Source organism: Protopterus annectens, chromosome 5.part0, assembly GCF_019279795.1.
Source record: "Protopterus annectens isolate FY-2018-M chromosome 5.part0, PAN1.0, whole genome shotgun sequence".
Lineage (NCBI taxonomy): Eukaryota > Metazoa > Chordata > Ceratodontiformes > Protopteridae > Protopterus > Protopterus annectens.
Genome location: NC_056735.1, coordinates 364733882 through 364755690, shown reverse-complemented (window position 1 = coordinate 364755690; position 21809 = coordinate 364733882). Strand labels below are relative to the sequence as shown.

The window sequence follows — 21809 nt, the reverse complement described above, 5'->3', positions numbered from 1 at the left end:
AATGTAGGATTTCCTAGTTGCGGGTTTTCTGGCCTCCTGCAGAACTTGTAGCACGTCCTCAGAAAAAAAGGTGTCTGTAAGGGATTAAAACCCTATCACCCACAATGTCAGATTAAGAGTTGACAGTTGTGGATGTATTATGGTCCCTTTGTCCTGTGTGAGTAGATCCATCCTGTGGAGTTAACTTGTGATGATTGCCCCTGGCTAGGTGCAGGAGAAGGAGGAACCAGTGCTGCCTTGGCCAAAAGGGAGTCACCTTTCTTGTAGAAAAGGCAAGGGGAGTGCATACAGAAACATTCCCTTCCATGAGAAAGGCAGAGCATCCACCTTCCACACCAGCGATGTGGGATCCAGGCACAACATTTTGGAAGTGGTCTACTCATGGGGGAAACAAACCGATCTGAGGCCTATCCCACTGATGGATTAGGTCCAGAAACACATCCCTGTGCAACATCCATTCGTGGGATTGGGTCATGGACCTGCTTAAAAAGTCTGCCACTGTATTCTGGCCTGAGGGGAGATAAACAGCCTGTAGAAATATTTGGCTTTGTAAGCCTAATTCCCAGGTGAGTAGAACAAGTCTGCATAGAATGCAAGACTTCATTCCCCCCTGCTTGTAGATGTGCCAAAGAGCTGTGGTGTTGTCTATAAACCACCTCAGTACTCCTGTAACAAGGATGCTTTTGAATATTTGCAATGCCAAATCCAGTGCCCTCATCTCCTTTACACTGATGTGCTCCTGAGCTTGCTTGGGAGACCAAACATCTCTGACCCTCTAGGCTTGGACAGTTACACCCCAACCTGTGTCTGAACAGTCTATGAATAACTCTAGGGTAAGAAGGAGTTGTTGCAGTGGCAGGCGAGGGTTTCTGTTTACCTGGTGGATTCATCATTCTAGTTCCCTTTTTAAGCAAGGCAGAAGAGGAATCAGAAACTCTAACAGATGCAAGTGTTGCATCCACACAGTTCTTAAATACCACTGCCACTTCTCCATGTGTAGTCTTACTAAGGGTATCATGGGGATAGTGAATGTCATGTACCCCAAGAGACGAAGGAAGCCCCTGGCTGTCAAGGACTGGAGAGGAAGAATGCTTTAGAAATAGGAAGCCAGGAACAAAACTTTTTCCATTGGAAGAGAGGCTAGCATTTTGTCTGTTTGTATTCTGCATCCCAGGAAAATGCGATCCTGCGAAGGGATAAGGGAAGACTTCTGGAAGTTTATAGTGAACCCTAAACTCTACAGAAGGGCAATAGTGAAGGAAAGGTGTTCCTGAAGAAGTTCTGGGGACTAAGCCTGAATCAGGTGGTCATCTAGGCAAGAGAAAATTTGAATTCCCTGCATTCTGTAAAATGCTATAACAGGGGCCAAGCATTCTGTGAAAACCCTTGGCACCATAGAGAGACCAAAGGGGAAAGCACAAAACTGAAAATGCGAGGAAGCTACAGGAAAAATGTAAACATTTCCTGAACATTGGGTGGATGGGAATGTGAAGATAAGCATCTTTTACATCCAGGGACACCATGAACCCCTGTGGAAGAATAACAGGGAGAAGGGAAGGTAGAGTCAACATACTGAAAGATGGAACTTTGAGAAAGGTGTTTAAATGGGAAAAGTCCAGCATGGTTCTCCAGGGGCCATCCATCCTGGGGAGCAGGAACATCCTGGAGGAAAATCCCTTTCCTTGCTGAGAAATGGGAACCTCTGATATTACCCTGAGAGATCAGGTCTGTGATGACCTGAGGAAAGAAACTCAACTGATCTTTGGGAAGTGGGGGTGGGGTGCAATCCCTCTGAATGAGGGGAATTTCTCCCAAACCATGAAATATCCTGTTTTGATTATGGAGAGTACCCAAGAGTCCTGAGTAATCAGTTTCCAAGCAGCGAGAGATAGGCTGAGACTACTGGACAAGGGAGTGGATGGCCCTGGTGGCTGGTAGTCACAGACTACCTGGCTTCGGTTGGGACTGAAATGACTGTTTTGAGGTATGGGTGGAAGAAACAGACTTAGAAGAGGATGGCTTTCTAGGTCCCCTCTTACTTTTGGAAGATGACAGAGAAGGCTTTCTAATAAAGGCAGTCTTCCTGGATAATTTCTTTGAAACTGTGGAAATGGAGAAACAAGAATGTGTTTATGTTCCTGTAGCTCCTTTCCTTTCTCCTTAAGAGACTTTAAGAGCTCCGCTGGTGAACTCCCAAACAAGGTTTTGTTATCCAAAGGTGCATCCAGCAATTTGCCCTTGAAATCTTCAGGCAGAGGCTGTAGCCTAAGCCAAGAATATCTTCTCAGAACAAACCCAGAGGCAGCTGCCCTTGCAGAGGTATCAGCAGTAGCATCATAACTGTACGTGGAGTGCCTAGTCACTTCTGCAGAAGAATTAAGAATAGCTGTTAATTTTAATTTTGCTGGGAAATCTGGGATGTCTGCCACATTTTCCCTGCATCTGCCAGAAGAGTCAGGGAGTACTTTACCATGTGGGTCTGATAACTGATTGCATAGAAGGCCAAGGTGGCAGAAGTTTGTATTTCTTTCCCAAATGTTCCATGGCCTTACTCTCCTTGTCAGAGGGTAACAGGGAAGTGGATGGAAGCAATTTTACAGCCTTGTCCATGGAAACAGAAATGGTAGCCAGGTCAGCAGCAGGAGCCTTAAAAAGGAACACAGAAGTCCTCAGGTACCTTACAGAAACTGTCTGAACGTTTGTGGGCAGGAGGCTGAGAGTCTGGACATTTGGAGGCAGCCAAGAAAACATCCAAAAAGGCAGGCAGGACTGGAGGGATAGCAGAAGGGGAATCCATCTGCAAGAGGTCATAACACCTCTTCTGGATATCCAAAACTTGGGAGCAGTCCCACTTAAAAAAAAATCTTTCATTTTAAGAATTGTCTCTCCAAAGGAGATATCCTCCCCTGGGGAATCTGGAGCATTAGATTCCTCCTCTGGGGAGGCATACTCTAAGGGAGAATCCAACTGGGTGGAATAGGCTAATGACTCCTCTCCAGAGGAATCCTCCTCCTCTGAGGAAGTGTCCCCAGTTGTCCATTTGAAGGATGTGGAAGGAGAGAAGGGCTGCAGAGGAAAAGAAGAATGAGGGGGTTGGCAAAGTGCCATAAAGGCATTAAAGAGACTTTTGAGAAAAAGCTTCCTAATCAGGAGGCTGCTGAGGGGCAACAGGAGATGCATGTTTAGTTCTACTCGCCTTCTTCTTAGGAGCTTCCATACGATGAAAAGTGGAAGGAAAGGATGTCGGCCTACATTCGATGATATTGGAAAGCATATCCTCATGTACCATAATTTGTGTGACACCACGAGGACCCTCGGATATAAGCCTGGGTTCCCCCTTGTCTCCCTCATTGGACACCTGCCCTTCCCTCACGGATGTGCCAGGGTACTCTTTTGGGGCCTCCACTGTGGTACCTCCCGATGGTACATCTAACACCTTTAGCATGGTCTCCGGGTCTACACCAGCCTTGGGGGCAAAGACTGGATGAAAGGGAGTAGCTGAAGGTTCAGGCTGCAATTTTTTGGCCTTCTTTGGTACAAGCTCATCTGTATGGCCCGACGTCACATCCATTTCACGTGCAAGGCAATTAAGTCGCTGATTTTCTAAACAACTTTAGAGGGGCTAGCCAACTCCTGAGGATCTTGGGGACAAAGAATTTGCAAATGGTACAGGGTGTGGTCGTGGTCAGGGCCTAGACAAAAGAGGCAGATATCATGGATGTCTTTATGTGGACTCTGCCTTCTACACTGACACTTGCCCTTCCTAGCTGATATGAACCCAACAAAACAAGCAGCAGCAAAAACTTTTAGAAGAAAAAACCCAATGGGTACTTACCTGAAAACTGGAACATAAACTGTTCTGGTGAGGGAGCATCTGGAGCAGGCGATCGGATAGGTAAGCAGGAAAGCTCAGAGGTAGGTGTCTGCTGACATCAGCTTTATACCCAATGTCTCTTTATGGCCGACATATGAGTTGTGTGGTGCAGAGAAGCATGCACCTCTCAGTAGCGTTAAGGCTTTTGGATACTGGCTGGATGTATGAGTCAGCCAGAGGCGGACTCCCTTATGTTATGAATACTGCAACATATGAATAGAAGGTCATCCCTCTGATGTAGCCTCTTCAAAGGATGACGGAAGAAGACCTTTTAGAATCCGAAAGTAGTATACTGATGAATAACATGACAGTGATACACTTTGAAGCATCGTGCATGTTGCTAAAGTAGAACAAACATTTAATCCATCATCTGCTGAAATTAATAATGAGAAAGAACTAGGTATTTATTAGGTTAGTTTGGGTCTTGACAGTTGCATAACCAGGAACTGGAGAGACAGGACTTGGCTGACTTTTGAAGTTCAATTTATTTTGCATTCTGATTTCGCTGGGGAGAGAGTTCCACATATTGGCAACTGCGCTTGAGTAGCGGGAGTCACCAGCTGTATATTTGCTTTTAGATATTTCTACTAGCATTCTGTTTGTGGATCTTAGTTGGCAGTTGTTGTTGTAGAGACTGAGTAGACCTGTTAGAGCTGGTACTTTATTGGGGTGGCAGACTATTTGGTGTGCCATGGTAAGTTGGTTAAAGTTTAATAAGTTAGGTAATTCTAGTCAGCTTGTTTAAGGGCTTGACAGTGATGGGATCGGTAGGAGGAGCTGGTCGCAAATTTTGCTATTTGTTACAGCAAGTGGTTAATTTGTTTAAGTCACCTTTATTTAGTTGGTTAGAGCAGGGGATGAATATAGTAATGTGGAGAGTAGGCAAATTCTAGCTACAACAGCTTTACTGTCAGTGGTCATGTAGTTTTTGCATCGATAAAGGGTGCAGAGTTTTTTATGAACTTTAGTTATGGTCTGGTTTATCGAATTTTAGATTTTGGTTGATGATTGCTCCTAGTAGTTTGGTTTGTGGGACTGGAGTGATGAGGGTGTTGTCCTTTGAGGATATCTGAAAGGGGAGGGTGGGGTGAGTAGCCTTGGACAGATAGAATAAAATTTTTTTTTTTTTTTTTAGTATTTTCAAAAAGCTTGGAATTTGACAGCCAGGTTTCTATGGTGGTGAAGGATTCCTGTTTTTTTTCTTGAGGAATTTGGAGGCAGGAAGCTGCACAGATTAATGTGGCATCGTTGGCATCTTCTACCGAGTTTGTTTGATGGGTGGCCGTGTGTAGGCTCTGTTTGTGAAAATGGTGAAAAGCAGGGGTCCAAGTATAGATCCCTGTGGTACTCCTAGGGTGGCTGGGAGGAGGGGAGATTGAGTCGCCATCCATTTAATGGCCTGCAGGTGGCTGGAAAGACAGTCTTTAAACCAGAGCAGGGTGGATTTATCGAGGTTAAGTTCAAAAAGGACAGTTAGAAGTTTGTTGTGAGAGACCATATCAAATGCTTTAGAAAGGCAGTTGAGACAAGACTGCCTACGTTTCGCTGCTGATTAGCAATATTGGTAAAACTGATGCGGGCAGTGGTAGTGTTATGGCATGGGCAGAACCTATGTTGTGTTTTGGCAAGGAGGTTGTCAGATAAGTGGTAGTTTAGTATCTAGGAATAAATACATTTTTTCCAATATTTTTGACAATGGAGAGAGTATGTCTATTGGTCAGTAATTGGAAAATTCAGTTGAGTGTAATGGGATGAGAGAGATTTTCCAGAGAGAAGGTACTCATTGCTGGAGCTATGGATCTATTTATTAAAATGGAAACAGAGTATGCTGTGGCTTTGGCTGCAATCTGGAGGTATTCAGGTGGGAATCTGTCTGCTGCGAGGGAAGCAGGTTTTAGTTTGGACAGGTGTTTATAGATGAGACTGGTTTGAGTGACTAGAGGTTTGGGTTGTTTGAGGGATTATGTAGACCTGGGAAACTGGTGGGGGAAGAAGATGTAATCAGTTTAAGAATGGAGTAGGAGAAGTAGTCATTGAATTGAGTTGCTATGTTGATGGTGGTATCGTTTGTGTTTGGGGGTGGTGTACTAATTTCACCTGGTTGTTAAACTTTAACAGCTGCCCAGAATTTATGTAGGTTTGAAATGTGTTTAATTTGTATGTCAGAGTATTGTTTTTTTTTTTAATCATTCCTTATTTCTTTTTTTGCTTTATTTCTTAGTTTAAGAAATAACTGTATTTCAATTAGTTTTATTATTATGCCAGATGTCCCAGGCCTTAAGGCTCCAGTACAGTAGCATTTTTTTTTCTGAAGAGGGGAAAAGAGGAAAGAGAGAGAGGAAAACACCAATGATGGTAAACTAGGAACTATAACAGTGTTGTAGAGGGGAGAGAGATACTAATGATAGTATCAGAGAGGTACATAAAATGTACTAAAGAAAGAAGGTAGTAAAAGAAAATGTAAGAAACTACTAGGAATTAAAAAAAATGGTAAGGGAAAATATATAAAGATTTATAACAAGGTTTGAAAGAAAATATGAAACTTATCTGCTGTATGCTTGAGAGTGATGGAAGACCACCTCTTTTGCTTGAAGGTGCAAATGAGATCAGAGGTAATTGGGGTTGGTGCACTGTGGGTAAAGGAGAAGCTTGACAGTTTTTGGTTGCCATGATATTTAGCAGCAGAGTCGGATCAGAGGCATCAAGATTATCAGATCCAAACCCATCAGTTGAGGACAGAATGAAAACTGGCAACACCAGATCTCTTATTTCTCTAATTGGAACAAGGCTATTCCTGTACAGGCCAGTTATTAGATTAACAAATGTAGAATAGGCAGAGATAACATCAGTACACTCGCATACACTGCTCTGGCCAGCATGCTTGAGATCTGTGAGTAGATCTGATGACTTATCAAAAATTGGCCTTGAAACTTTTTATAGGGTTGATGCCTGCTTATCTTAAAAAGGCCATATAGCTACAGATGGGCAATGATCACAATGTATTTGGGAGAAATTGAAATGAATGGATTTTTTTCAGATTCCACCAAGGGGGGATATTCCTGTTTACACTAGGGTTCTACCAAAAGGGTTTATTCCAGAATTTGCTACTGTATTTGCATTTGAGTGGGACCAATTATCTCAATCCATGCTTTTAGGTAAAACAGAAAATTGTCTATGAATTTAACTGTGTATTTAATGGGGCCAAGTGCGATGCACAAGTTTCAAGTTATCAGGTAGCTGTAAGAGAGCTGTCTTAGAATTTTCTCTAAAGACAAAAGGGTATGAAGGTAAATTGTGCTTTACCTTAATGGTGAACATTACTAAACTGTGGTTGGATTTAAGCAATGATGGGGCAATTATGGATGCAGAACAAAGTGGGGTTATGATGGCAAGAATTCGACCCAAAATTTCTGATCCCCTATTTGGGACATAAGCTAGCTAGCATTTATGAAATCTAAGCATTGTGTACACTTACTTGTGGTAGTGTAGCTTTTCCAGTTAATGGAAAGATAGTTGACATTCCTCAAGAGAACAGAGTTTAGGTTCAATGGGAATGGACTCCACTTTGCTGAAATGTGCTTTGTGGTGGTGCAGGTGACACAGTGGGTATACAGTATGACGTGGTACAAATTACATAGAAGAGCTTAAGGTCACTACCCTGCCTTATGAGTGTAGACGTGATTTGTTTTCTTAGGAAAAGACATGCCTCCCTCCAACAACACTGTTTTCAGCAGTAGTTTGAAAGAATGGTAGGCAATGAAACTCAAAACTGCAGGGGTGCTATCACTACAATGAAACCATGTTTCGGTAACAATGAAAATATTTATATTTTCAAGGTAGACCTGAAAGGAGTGCAACTTCTTACTTAGGTTTCAAGGATTGAGTAGTGCTACTTTTAAATAGTTAGGATTTTGTCTAACTAGGTTAGTAGTCAGAGGAGAAGAATCTTGCCTAAAAAGGCACTTACGGGGGAAGAAAAAGTTTTGGCCAACATGAAAAAGCCATGAGGAAAGAGGTGCTGGCCATCCCTAGCAAAGCAGGTAGGGCTATCACCTCATCCCAGTCTACTTACTGGTACCCTTTAGAATGGCACCAAGAACTAAGCTGATAGTTGAAGTCAATTATCTTTTGTTTGTATTGTAGCATCATTCTTGCTGATGGTAGAACGTTTGCAAGACTACTTTCATTAACTTCACATGCCTATTCTGAAAGCTCATCACGCTCTTCTTCATGTGACCTAAGAAATGTGTATCAAGATGTTCTGTCCCACATGCTCAATAAGTTGTGTGTATACCTTTGCTGATGGAACTTGAGGGCTCTAATGACATCGTGGAGTGAGCTTACAGTCACCCTGTAGTCAAAAATCAGAAAGCAACTAAAAGTGCCAAAAAACATAAGAAATATAAGGAAATGGACTAGAAGAGAAGGAAAGAAAATTGAAAAGTCCACACATATAGGCAAGTATAGAAATCTTCTGGAACAACCTCATGATGACTAAGTTTTAACACAAGAATGGTTAAGGAAAGGTGATGAAAGGCCAATGATGGTGACCCAGGACAGTGGGCTACATACACATTACTTTACAAAAATCAACATACAAATGCAGCCTCTGTAAAAGAAAATAGGAAAAAAGTTATACATCTCATTGCTAGGTGTGCTACACTGATGGCTAAAGGTCTGTATGTTGAAAGTCACATTAATGTACCAAGTCTGCTGCACTGGGGACTGTCCAAACACTACAATGTGGAAGTAGCTGAGAAGCACTGGAGACATTGTCCGCAAAGCATTATCGACAAAGATGAAGTTTATATCGCATAAGATCACCTATTACCAACAATTAAAAAACAGATCCAAATTAAAAAAAAGAAAAACAGATAAAGTAGCAATAAGGAAAAACAAACAAAAAATGTAGCATCGATGGCTGAATTTTCTACACCCACAGTCTCTTAAAATAAAAACAAGAGCAATCTGGACAAATGATCCTCAGACAGTTCCCCAGTAGTAGTAGGAGCAATAGGTATAAAACAATTTACAAACATACTTAAATGCGTTACCAGTACATGTAATACCTTATGAACTGCAGTAGGAGGCAACACTGGGAACACTGCTGGTGCCAAGAAGAGCAATTTTGGATAACAAAGACTGAGGCAATACTAATTCCATGAAGTTTAATTACGCCTTGACTTATGAATGGGTCCATTCCTGTCAAGGTATATAAAAAAGCCAAGCATGTGGAGAAATTAAACTGATAGTTACCCTGTCCTTTCTGTTCAACATGATGAGTAGTGCATCTCTGTCTCTCTCTCTATCTCAATGCAGTCACCTAGAAGTAAGACATTAATAGATTTGTTGGCTTGATCTTGCTGCCTAAAGTTCATCAGCCTGCCAGCTGGGCGACACCCTTTTACTCTTCTGCTGTTTGCTGGGTCTATAGATGCTGCTGTCTTTCTGTAAGAGTGACGCAGAGTATCCTGTATACCCAAACCTGCATCTTGAAGGCCTCCAAGGTTTGGGCAGCACCTCAAAGGAAAGTGGTTTATTAGCAGTCTTAGAAACAAGGTAGGAATTGGCTATGTGAAGTGGATGTTAGTAATGACAAAGTACAGTTGTGTACCTACCATAAATGTAGATGTTCGAGTGTATTCACTGTTGCAATCATTACACTTGGGTTATCCTGCTGGCAGGCTACCTGCAGTCAGTCTGAATTCCAAAGTCCTGGTCCGGCGTCGGTTGCTGTTGCCTCTTCCCTGACGTCAGTGCGCCAGGGGTATACAAGATGCAGCCGACGCCATTTTCTTCAGTTTTTCTTGCCCCAGATGTCAGGTGCCCCCAAAAGGGTAGGCTAAAAACATTGCTTATAAAAAGCATGCACTAAAATAAACATTACCTTCATCTACAAGCAAATACACCACATAGGTTTTATAGAATAGAGAAGCATAGATAAGTCCCAGCAAAGAAAGGGGGATGGTGGGTAATCTGGACTGCAACAGTGAATACACTCGAGCATCTACATTTATGGTAGGTACACAACTGTACTATGTTCATCGTGTTTCACTGTTGCAGTCATTACACTTGGGTTGAATCCCAAAGCTGAGGTTGGGCAGCTGGGTCTAAATAGAATTAGGAGTGGCTATGAGGCCCTGCAGAACTGCAGTGGCAAAGCCTGCTCTGGATTTAGAGTAAAGAGGTAAGTGGTAGTGCTTAGTAAAAGTGTGCACTGAAGTCCAAGTTGCAGCCTCCAAAATATCCTTGGTTAGTACTACTCTGAGGAAGGCTGCTGAGGTGGCTGCTGCTCTGGTCGAATGTGGTCTAATGCCCTTAGGCACTGATTTGCTATGTTGTGAATAGCAGAAACGAATGCAGTGTCCTATCCATTTTGAAATAGTCTGCTTTGAGATGGCCTTTCCTTGTGATCCTGCAGCATATGCCACTAAGTTGCTCAGTCTTTCTGAAAGCTTTAGTTTTGTCCAAGTAGAAGCGTAGCTGTCTCTGTATGTCCAAAGAATGCAGAACTCTCTCCCCTTTATTCTGTGGGTTTGGGTAAAAAGTAGGCAAATTAATGGTTTGGTTAAGAGCCACACTGGGCACTACCTTAGGTATAAATTTTGGGTTTGTCCTTAGAGAAACTCTCTCAGGATGGAAGATAATAAAAGGTTCCACAGCCATTAATGCCTGTAACTCTGAGACTCTTCTTGCTGAAGTTATTGCTAGGAGCAGAGCTGTTTTCCATAAGAATTTTATCTCAGCTGTATTGGCTGGCTCAAAAAGAGGCAGTGTGAGTTTTTCCAAGACAAAATTGAGGTCCCATGCAGGTATTGGTGCTCTCCTTGGAGGTCTTATGTTTTTGGCCCCTCTGAGGTACTGCCTAAGCAATGGATGTGAAAAAATAGGTGGGTCCGTGTTGTAATGAGCTGAAATGGCAGAGTCATGGATCTTAATTGATGAGAAGGATAGGCCTTTGTCCAGCATCTCAGTTAGGTATTGTAAAATCTGAGGAATACTTCGTACAAGCATGTCAATTCCTTGTGCCTGGTTCCAAGCACAGAATCTCTTCCATTTTTCTGCATAAGAGTTTCCGGTGCTGGGCCTCCTGGCCTCTAAAATAACATCCATAACCGCTTTAGAGAGGGGTGTATTCTGAATGGTTACACTATCCGCCATGCAGCTAGATTTAGGGTTCTGAGTTGGCTGTGCAGGATCTGATTGTTTTGTTGGGTCAGTAAATGAGGAATTTGAGGCAATGTCCAGGTTGGGCCTTGAAACAAGCTTCTTAGGATTGGGTACCAGTGCTGGCGTGGCCAATCCGGGGCAATCAGTATCATTTGTGGCTTCTCTTGTCTGACCTTTAGGAGCACCTTGGGGAGGAGAGGCAGTGGAGGAAAGGCATATACTGTAAGGTTGTTCCAGCTGAGTGACAAAGCATCCACTTTCCATGTTTGTTTGTGATAAGTCCTTGTGCAGAATGTCTGTAGTTGGTAGTTGTGAGGGGAGGCAAATAGATCTATGTCTGGGCATCTCCATTTCCTTGTTGTCATGTTGAAGATTTGTGGATCTAGTTTCCACTTGTGAGGATCCATGAGGTTTCTGCTTAGTTCGCCTGCCAGAGCATTTGTTTTTCCTGGCAGGAATTGTGCTTGCAGGTGTACTTGGGTAAGTCAATGCTGTGTTCCACAAAATCATGGCTTGTCTGCAGAGGGGGGTAAGAATGTGTGCCTCCCTGCTTGTTTATGTACCACATGACTGTAGTACTGTCCGTCTTTATCAGCAGCTGTCCTGGATGAAGTAGGTCCTTGAAGGCTGTCAGGGCATTTTGCACAGCTAGCATCTCTTTTTGATTGATGTGAAGATGCCTTTGGCTTGCGGGCCATGTGCCCTGAATACATTTTTCTGCCATGTGGGCCCCCCAGGCATAATCTGATGCATCTGTTGTTAGTATTTGCCTGGTAGTGGATAAAGTGAATGGCTATCCCTTGTTGTGGTGACAGGCCTGTGCCCACCATCGAAACTCCTGTTGGAGGCAGGGAATGAGTGAAATTAATGATTCCAGGCTGTGGCAATGTTGAGTCCAAACACTTTTTAGATATCACTGTAGCTTCCTCATATGCAGTCTTGCATATGGAATTAGCAGAATGCAGGATGCCATGCAGCCCAGAGCCTGCAGAATTTTTCTTGCAGATAACTGGGTCTTTGTTGCCATGCTTTCAAAGTAAGAAGTCAGTTGCCTTTGTTTGTCTGGCGTGAGATAAGCCATCTGGGCAGTTGTATTTAAGCTTGCACCCAGGAATATTATCTCTTGAGAGGGTACTAGTTTTGATTTATTTTCGTTTACTGTGTACCCTAGGCAAATTAGTAATCTTTTTACAAACGCCAGATACTTTAGTAGAATGTCTTTGGTCTCTGCTTGAATAAGGCAGTCGTCCAAGTAGGGATATATCTGAATTCCTCTGTCTGCAAAATGCAATTACTGCTGCCAGGCATTTTGTGAAGACCATGGGCGCAGTAGATAAGCCAAAGAGCAGTGCAGAGAATTGGCAGTGCATTGAGCCAGCTATGAATCTGAGGTATCTTCTGCAAGATTGTCTGATTGGGACATGCAGGTATGTCTCTTTGAGGTCCAAAGTTACAAGCCAAGCCTTCTTGCCCAGCATGGGCAGAAGCTGCTGCAGAGTCAACATTTTGAATTTTGGAACGTCCAGAAAAGTACTTAGAATAGACAGGTCCAGAATTGGTCTCCAGGCTTTGTCCTTTCTTGGTACTAAGAAAAGTCTTGAGTAAAATCCTTGCCCCTGCTCTTGTTGTGGTACTGGCTGAATAGCCCTCAGGTCCATGAGAGATGAAACTTGTTTTTGTGCCTCTGCCCACTGATTGTGTGGCAGGTCTGGCATACCTTTTGCCTTTGGAAAGGTGTGAAAGTGGAACCTGTAGCCCTGAGAGACTATATTTAAGACCCATTTGTCTGGGTGATCATGTGCCACTTTTGTGAAAAAAGTGCTAGCTTTCCCACTAAGGGTGCTGCCAAAAGATAAGTGCTTGGCATTGGCAGAGGGAAGTCATTGGGACTGTTTCCTATATGGCTGTGATTTGTCTTCTCTGCTTTTGGAGGCAGAAGCACCCCATTGTTTGGGCCTGTATGAGCCCTGGGGCTGTTGTCTGCCTCTAGGGCGTCTGTATCTGCCTCTTTGTGGCCTGTCTGACACTGGAAAGGACCAATTCTTAGAAGGCCAGTTCCTGCTAAATCTGGGTGGCTGTACCTGTAAGAAATCCTTTACTGTCTGCATAGATTTAGCTTTATCCTCCATTTGCTTCAACACCTCTTCTGCCTTAACACCAAACAAAGTATCATGCTGCAATGGAGCATCCAATAATTTTGCTTTAACATGATCAGGCAGATTCTGTTCCTTTAACCAAGCATGCCGTCTAATGACGGAACCTGTAACAGCGGCCCTGCAAGAGACCTCCAGTGAATCAAAACCACATTGCAAAGTATGCTTTCCCACTTGTTCAGCTGCATGCAATAAATCCTGCATTTCCTTGTTCTCAGAACATTCAGAATTTGTCAACATTTTCTGTTTTAGCATTGAAATTAAGTATTGCTGATATTTAAGCATATGAAACTGACAATTTAAAGCCCTTACAGCCAAGGTAGCAGAAGTGTAAACTTTTTTTCCCCATCTGTCCAGTGCCCTTGAATCCCTATCTGAGAGGACAGGGTTTCTTGCAGTAGAGGCCTTGACCCCTTTGGGACCCTGAGATATAGTTTCTGGGTCAGCAGCAGGGTTTTTATATAGAAATTTATGAGAATCTGGAACCCTGTAGTATCTGTCTGGCTTAACAGGTGCAGGCGGTAAAGAGTCGGGAGACAGTCCGGACTTTGAAAATACATCATCTACAATGTCTAGAACAGGTGAAATAGCAACAGGTCTGTGCTGAAGTAGTAGAAGAAAGTCTCTGAGCATTTTCTTAGATTCTGAGTAATTTTGGCTCTCCCAGTGGAAATGCTCCCTCATGGTATGCAGGGTTTCCCCAAAGGAATAATCCTCAGGAGGAGAAGCTGAAGGAATAGATTCTTCAGCATCAGAATCCTCATAGGGAGGAAGAGTATCCCTGTTCTGAAGAGGAGTCAGAGGAAATGGAAACCCGATCAGAGGAATCATATTCAGTGTCTTGTCTACGCCTCTTATCAGGAGAGGGATGGGAACCCCTGATCAAAGTAATTAGGTCTTTGGCCATTTTGAGCATCTGCTTCTTAGGCATGGAAGTCTGTCCTGGAGAATGCTGTACTTGTTTCCTTGTCTTTAAAGCTGTTTTAGTCTTTGTCTTGGATGCTGAAGTTGGCTGGATATTAAAGCTGTGTAGGTCTGAAAACATCCTCAGAAGACGATGCCTGCTCAGCGGCTCCAGACCCATCTGAGAGATTAGTTTCCGAAGGCCCAATACCTCGAGTATCCAGATGCCTAGTTGTCTCCACGTGGGAGAAGGAGGCGGCCTGTGGTTCTGAGGTAGCAGGTGTCAGGGGCTGCGAAAGCGCCTCACTGAGAACTGGCGAACCAGCTACTGGCCTAGAAGAGGCTTTGTCGTCGGTTTTGGACCTCGGATGCCTGTCCTTTTCTTTTTCCTTGCATTTTTTATGAACTCCGGTCGTTGGCTGTTCCGACAGCATTATATAGTTAAACCTCCGGCCAAAGTAATGAAATGCAAAATCGTACCGACGCTTAATAGTGCGATGGTTAAATCTAGCACAAAACCGACAACTAGCAACATCGTGGTCAGGGCCTAGGCAAGGAATACAGTAAGAATGAAAATCCTTATGAGGTATTTGCTTCCCACAAGAAATACAATTGTTAACTTTTTCTGACATCAGTCTGGAGCAAGAAAAAAGTTTCTCCAATGGGGTACTTAGCTTTATTGAAGACTTCGGATCTGAAATTCAATTTTGAAAATCTCAGGAATCGGCTGACCTGCACTTGTGAACTGCTTTTGCTTCGGGCACCGCGTGGCAAGAAAGACATTAGAAAATGGCATCGGCTGCATCTTATATACCCCTGGTGCACTGACGTCAGGGAAGAGGCGACAGCAACCGACGCCGGACCAGGACTTTGGAATTCAGGCCGACTGCGGGTAGCCTGCCAGCAGGATAACCCAAGTGTAATGACTGCAACAGTGAAACGCAATGAACATCCTGATGGATACTACTACTAAGTTTGGATTACAGGCTGGCCTCCAAGGTTATAAAATGCCTGCACCTCTCATTTACAACTTCATTTAGTGGAAGAAGTAAATGGCTGCCAGTAGGCATGAGGCAGTTGTTACATTGCTTCAGGGTGTCCTGTGTTGTTATGTTGGCTATAGATGTTATGGGAGACTGCAACCTCATTTGCAATCTCTGGTCCACAGAATACAATAATGAGGTTTGTTGTAGAGAAGAAGTTTTTACATTACATAACTAGGACAGAAGCTCACTGATGAGACCTGCTGTTACATGGGTTAGAGACAGTGGCACTAATGAAAAGACAAAAGTCAGACCTGGAGGTTGCAGAGTTAAAGATGTCAAGATTTGCATGGACTGCAAGAAGGATGGACATGATTAGAAATGAGTATATTAGAGGGTCAACTCAGGTTGGATGGTTTAGAGACAAAGCCAGAGAGGAGAGAGTACATTGGTTTGGACATGTCCTGAGGAGGGATGCTGGGTATATTGGGAGAAGGATGCCAAGGATGGAGCTGTCAGTTAAGAGGAAGAGAGGAAGATGTAAGATAAGGTTTATGGATGTGGTGAGAGAACACATGCAGGTGGGTTGGTGCGACACAGCAAGATGCAGTGGTCAGGAAGAAATGGAAACAGAGAATCCACTGTGGCGACCCCTAATGGAAGCAGCTGAAAGAAAAAGAACAAGCTCACTACCTCTGGTTGATTTCCCTGGTGGAGTCCAGGAACACTCATGTGGCACTGATAGGGCAAGTTCTTCTGACTTTAGCCCTTTGCAAAACTGAGAGAACATGCAGCACTGATGCCCACCGCATTACTAGACACATGCAGTATTAGGGAGAAAACACTTCCTTGGCAGCAACATGACACTATCCCAGGATTCCTCGATCTCCTAACCAGCCTAAAACATGGTTGGAGGGAGGGAGTCTGAGTCAGGCAGCAAGGGCTCAAGTAGATCCAGTGAATAAGGAAAAGCACTAGGAGTAGTTGATGATTAGCTGAGAGTGAGCTACTAAACTAGGGGAAAATCTAGGAGTTTTACTTTTCTAATATATTACGCTGAAATGAAGGATACATTGAAGGCAAAGTGAAAATTACTACTCAGTTAAATTTTAAGTCACCATAAAAGCCCCCCCCCCAAAAGACTAGAACATGACAACTGATGAAGAATTCAAATTTATCAGAGACCTGAAAGAAAGGAAAATCTATTTGCATAATATTCAAGTCCTTGTCTTTACTAGAAGAGTGAGGGAAATGATTTCTTTCTCTCTTTGCCTTCCTGCCTTCTCAGCTATTTGCAAAAGTTCATGTTCCTGTATCTGACAGAATGACACAAAAAGGCACCGACAGGGGCACCCCAAAGAAGATAAGCACAGATACCATAAAAAGAAGGCATCGACAAACCAAAATATTATACTTTACTTGGTAGATTTAACATCAATAAAAATGAAATAGAAGCAATCTCTGGGTAGTGAAGCTTCTCTGCACATAACAGCAGAACTTCAGAAGTAGAAATAAACATTTAATTCTAAACATTTTATTCTATTTGTTAGGCTACTAGGCACACGTAACTCAGGTCTGTTGCATCCTTACTGTGTCAATAGTAAAAACAGCACCACACCGTCAAACCCAATCAGGCAGAAGAAACTTTACTGAACTATGGAAGTTGAACGTTAATCATACACAGCATCCATAAACTTAAAAAAATAAACAAAGATAGGGTTTATACTACAAGATACCAGCCCAGGGTAACCAGCTGCTCTTGATTACAGCAGTAAGCAGAGACAAGCTTCCTTTCTTTATTCCTTATGTTTCCATTAACACTATCTCACAAGTGACAGGTTTACTTTAAAGACAGTCATAGCTTGAAACATCACATGCATTTTTTCACACAAGACCGAACACTTTAAATTTTAAGCACTACAGCTTAAAGTAAACAGAATAAAAGCACAAAACCTTTACCTGCAGAATTTGGTAGGCCACAGGACAATTGCTGAACAGTGCAACCATACATTTAATGCACTGGTAGGCTCTCTTTTGATAGTGGTTCTTAGCACGTTGAATGGTATCGAACAAGCCATCCCTGTCATCAGGTATCCCTTTAAGTGCATTGTGAATCCTGCAAACAACAAACATTCTTAGGTTGAATTTACCTTACTTAATGTTCTTCATATTTTCAAGAGCTTCAATGGTCCATGTTACTACAACTAACTATATTAAAATGGATACATACACCTGTACAGTAAAATGCAATTTGTTTCGAATATCATGATGATTTTAATTCAACCCAACTACAAAATTTATCTTTCTCCAAGACAGTACATTTTTTAAATCTCTGTATACAAGTGATACCCCAGCTACCTCTGTGTGAGGGTCCGCCATATCCCCAATCTTTGGTTACCTTACACATTGGCTCAAATTCTTCACTTCCTTGGAATGTAATTCATGAATACTGCATATTAATAGTCATAGTGATAATGATTAAAACAAAGCAGCAAAACATGCAGACTGGTTCCTTACTTGCTGCCTTGTTGAACACAGTGTGTGCTGTACCTTTAAGAACCATTTCCAGAAGTAGGCACGTGCATAAAAATAGTGAGCATGTGCAGGCAGTGGTGCCGTTTTGAGAGAACAGCCAGAGTGTTATGTATGAGTGCAGTAGTCAGTCTGTTTATAACTTTATTTACATTTAAGTTACTAAGCCTCAGTCCTAATGTGCTTGTGCCCACAATTGTTAGTCTGTTTTATCCTGACCAGACGAGTGACATGGTGTCAGAACCGGGATGGAGTGCGCAACTTCTTCAGGCCATGAGGTGTAGAGTTGAGTGACGGTGAAGGTATACAGAGCAGGTTGGGTGATACAGTGCTCAAACAATCAAAAAGGACCAGAAAAAAACTTCAGGTAACCATAACTTGTACAAATGATTTATTTTGCAAAGAAAATGAAATGGAGCATTCGTAAGGCACAAAACACATCATTAATCAAATGAGTAACACAAAACACATTATTATTCAAATGAAAGGCACAAAACACATTATTAATTAAATGAAAAGTCTGAAACCACAATATTTGAAAAAACTAGCAGAAATACTTATATGAGGTTCAGAATTACTTCAGATTTTCATAATGAACATGTTTAAAGTAAAACAAGCACAAAAAAGTATAATGAGCATGATAAGAGGTTAAATGGAAAAACAAGCCTAAAAAAAAGCAACGTAACTACATGTTTTTTAGTAAACTAACATGTTTTGGGCATAAACTACTATTTTGCATTGACTGACGCCATTCCAAGCACAACCAGAGTTGTTCTAAGTATCTCAGTGTGCAAAGTGTTTGCAGTGTGTGCGCTTTATCACAGGGGAATTATTTCAAAGAGTTTTCTGTGTGCAAAGTACGGTTATTTTGCAAAGTGCAGTCAAAGTACAGCCATTTCAAAAATGTTTCTTGTGCAGTGTACATTTATTCGCAGAGTGCAGTCATTGCAAAGTGTTTCGTACACTGTACAGAGTTATTTCACAAAGTAAAGCCATTTTGGAAAATGCTTGTGCTCTATACAGTTCATTTGCAAAGTGCATTAATTTTAAAGTGTCTCTTACTCTGAGCTTCTTATGCAGTGTACAGTTCATTCGCAAAGTACAGTCATTTTAAAGTATTCCTTACATTGATAAAGAAGGGTTTCAAAAGTACATTGATTTTAAATTGTTCTTGTGCTACGGAGACGTATTTGGCAAAGTGCAGTTATTTCAGAGTCTGTTGTGCTACTAGACATAATTGCAAGTCCTGGCATATTTATGCGCGTGTATGTTCGTACACAATTTCAAGGACCTTCACTACTGTGTTGATTTGGCAAACATTTCGCAGACCCAGTCCACTTGTGTTTGATCATAATATTGCAGAGAACTGGACAGTACTTGAGCAGGAATACAATATGTTCATACAAGAAGCTTTTTCTGACAAAGATGCACATACAAGGGCATTTATTTTGCTTAACTTAGCCGGCTCAGAGGCCATCGAAAGACAGCATTCATTTGTGTGTGCATCAGCAGTATATGCAGAAGGGGAAAACTGCCATATTGTTATAGCGACTAAATCAAGAGAGGACTCTGAGTGCATGAAATATAAATTTAGAGAAATGTGCAACCCCCCAGACAAATGTTACATCAGAGAGGCACCTATTTTATACAGGAGATCAAAAGCCAGGAGAAACTTTTGCAGCTTTTATCACCAACTTGAGAAATAAAGCTAAAATGTGCAGATTTGGTGATTTGAAAGATAATCTGATAAAGGACAGGCTTGTGTGTGGTGTTAATCATGCTGCAGTGAGAAAGATTTTGCTTTGTGACAGCGATCCAACGTTGAGCAAAGCTACAGAAATTTGTCAAATCCATGAGCTCACAGAAAGGCATACAAGTATGCTTACAAGTGATAAGAGCATGGTTTCAGCAGCCTCTAGAGCAAGTGTAGACTGCATGCAGCATGTGGCTAGCAGAAGCAGGCTAAGCACATGGCAGCTGCAGCCCCTGCAGGTTTTCCAGGGAGGACCCATAACTTTCTAGCAAGCTCCAAGACTAGCTCAGCAAAATGGACATGCTCAGTGCAATACAAGGGTGAGTCAGCAAAACCCAAGTCAAGTCTTACTGTTAACTGTTGTAATTGTGGTGCCAATCATGAGTCTTAAAAAAGAGAAGTGCTTAGCATTTGGTCAGCAATGACAAGTGTAAAAAATGGAACGACTTTCAAACGTTTTGTAAATCAAGCAAGACTCAATCAATTAAGAATGGTCACTCAGAAAAGCAAGCTGATCATGTAGAAAGCTGCAACTCTACTTTCTATGTAGATGGTGCATCAAGTGGTGGGTGAAAAGATTAATGCAGCAGATTTGTTGGCAAAGAATGAAGTATTTTGTACTGTCCTGATCAATGGTAAACCCATGGAGCTCAAAGTAGACACTGGTTCAAAATGTAATTTAATGTCAGCAGAAACAGTGAAAGCTGGTGATCAACTTAATTTGGCTGATTGTGCGAAGCTTGTTGCTTATGGAAGTGAAGAGATTCAACCCAAAGGCTCAGTAGTCCTTTCCTGCTATTTGGCTGGGAACAGCTACAGATTGCAATTTTATATAGTCAGAAGACTTGTGCAGTCACTATTAGGTCTCAGAGGCAGTTTAAGAATGAAACTTTCTTTTACCGAAGAAGTCCATCATGTAAGCACGTCCCAGTTCCAGATTCAGTGATGCTATTTTCTCAGAGTATGCCGATGTTTTCGATGACATGCTAGGCAAAAGTACAGTTTTGTACCTATCATAAATGTAGATGTTCGAGTGTTCACCCTGCTGCAGTCATCACACTAGGGTTATCCTGTCGTCAGGCGGTCCCACAGTCAGAAGGATTTTCAAAGTCTTGGTCCGTCGGTTGCTGTTGCCTCATCCCTGACGTCAGTGCGCCAGGGGTACATATATTGCAACCAACGCCATTTTCTTCAGTTTTTCTTGCCTCAGGTGCCCACCAAAGAGGTGATCCAAATTAGTACCAAAAGGTGAGAACACTGTACAAATACAAAAACCCTTCAGCTATAAGCAAATACATCAGTAAGGCATAGCAAAGATTTAGCCAGTAGATCAGAGGGGTTGGAGGGAGGGTAACCTGGACTGCAGCAGGGAGAACACTCGAACATCTACATTTATGGTAGGTACAAAACTGTACTATGTTCATAGCGTTACCCTGCTGCAGTCATCACACTTGGGTTGAGTCCCAAAGCTAAGGTAGGGTGGAGGCATTATAAAGGGTTAGACGAGGCAATGAGGCCCTGCAGGACTGCAGTGGCGAAGCCCGCCCTGGACTTAGAATAAAGAGGTAAGTGGATAGTGTTTGGTGAAGGTGTGTACAGAACTCCAAGTTGCAGCTTCTAAAATTTCCTTGGTAGGAGCCCCCCTGAGAAAGGCTGTAGAGGTAGCTGCAGCCCTGTTAGAATGGGATCTAATGGCAGGAGGAACTGGTTTCCCATGATGGGTATAGCAGAATCGTATGCAATGGCCTATCCATTTTGAGATGGTTTGCTTGGATATGGGCCTCCCTTGAGAAGCTGTAGCATAGGAAACAAAGAGCTGGTCAGTTTTTCTGAAAGCCTTAGTTTTATCCAAGTAATATCGAAGCTGCCAGTAAATGTCCAAGGAATGCAAGAGTCTCTCACCTTTGTTCTGTGGATTAGGGAAGAAAGTGGGTAGATGGATGGTTTGATTTAAAGCTACACTGGAAACCACCTTTGGCATGAAGGAAGGATTAGTTCGTAGAGAAACTCTGTCTTGATGAAAAATGAGGAAAGATTCCACTGCCATAAGAGCCTGTAATTCTGAAACTCTCCTAGCAGAAGTTATTGCCAGTAGCAGGGCAGTTTTCCATGATAGGAACTGAAGGTCTGCAGAAAAAGCTGGTTCAAAGGGAGGTAGTGTTAGTTTTTCCAGAACAAAGTTGAGGTCCCATGTTGGTGTAGGAGCTCTTCTAGGTGGTCTAATGTTTTTTGACCCTCTGAGGAACTGCCTTAGGCGTGGGTTTGAAAATAAAGGCGGATTTGTGTCGTAGTGAGCTAAAATAGCTGAAGCATGGATTTTAACTGAGGAGAAGGAAAGTCCTTTATGTAACATCTCAGCTAAATACTGCAGAATGTGAGGCATATGAGGCTGAGTTGTGTCTTGGCCCTTAGCTTGGTTCTAAGAAGAAAACCTTTTCCAT

General features: G+C 42.5%; 1 protein-coding gene across 1 annotated transcript in view; it reads right to left on the bottom strand.

The window, feature by feature from the left end:
* Window positions 1–21809, bottom strand: part of USP9X (ubiquitin specific peptidase 9 X-linked) — a 5037693-nt gene that overhangs the window by 133135 nt on the left and 4882749 nt on the right. The window contains exon 45 of the mRNA XM_044071835.1: window positions 17043–17199. Coding sequence (XP_043927770.1) covers window positions 17043–17199 — 157 coding nt within the window. The remainder of the gene's footprint in view (window positions 1–17042; window positions 17200–21809) is intronic.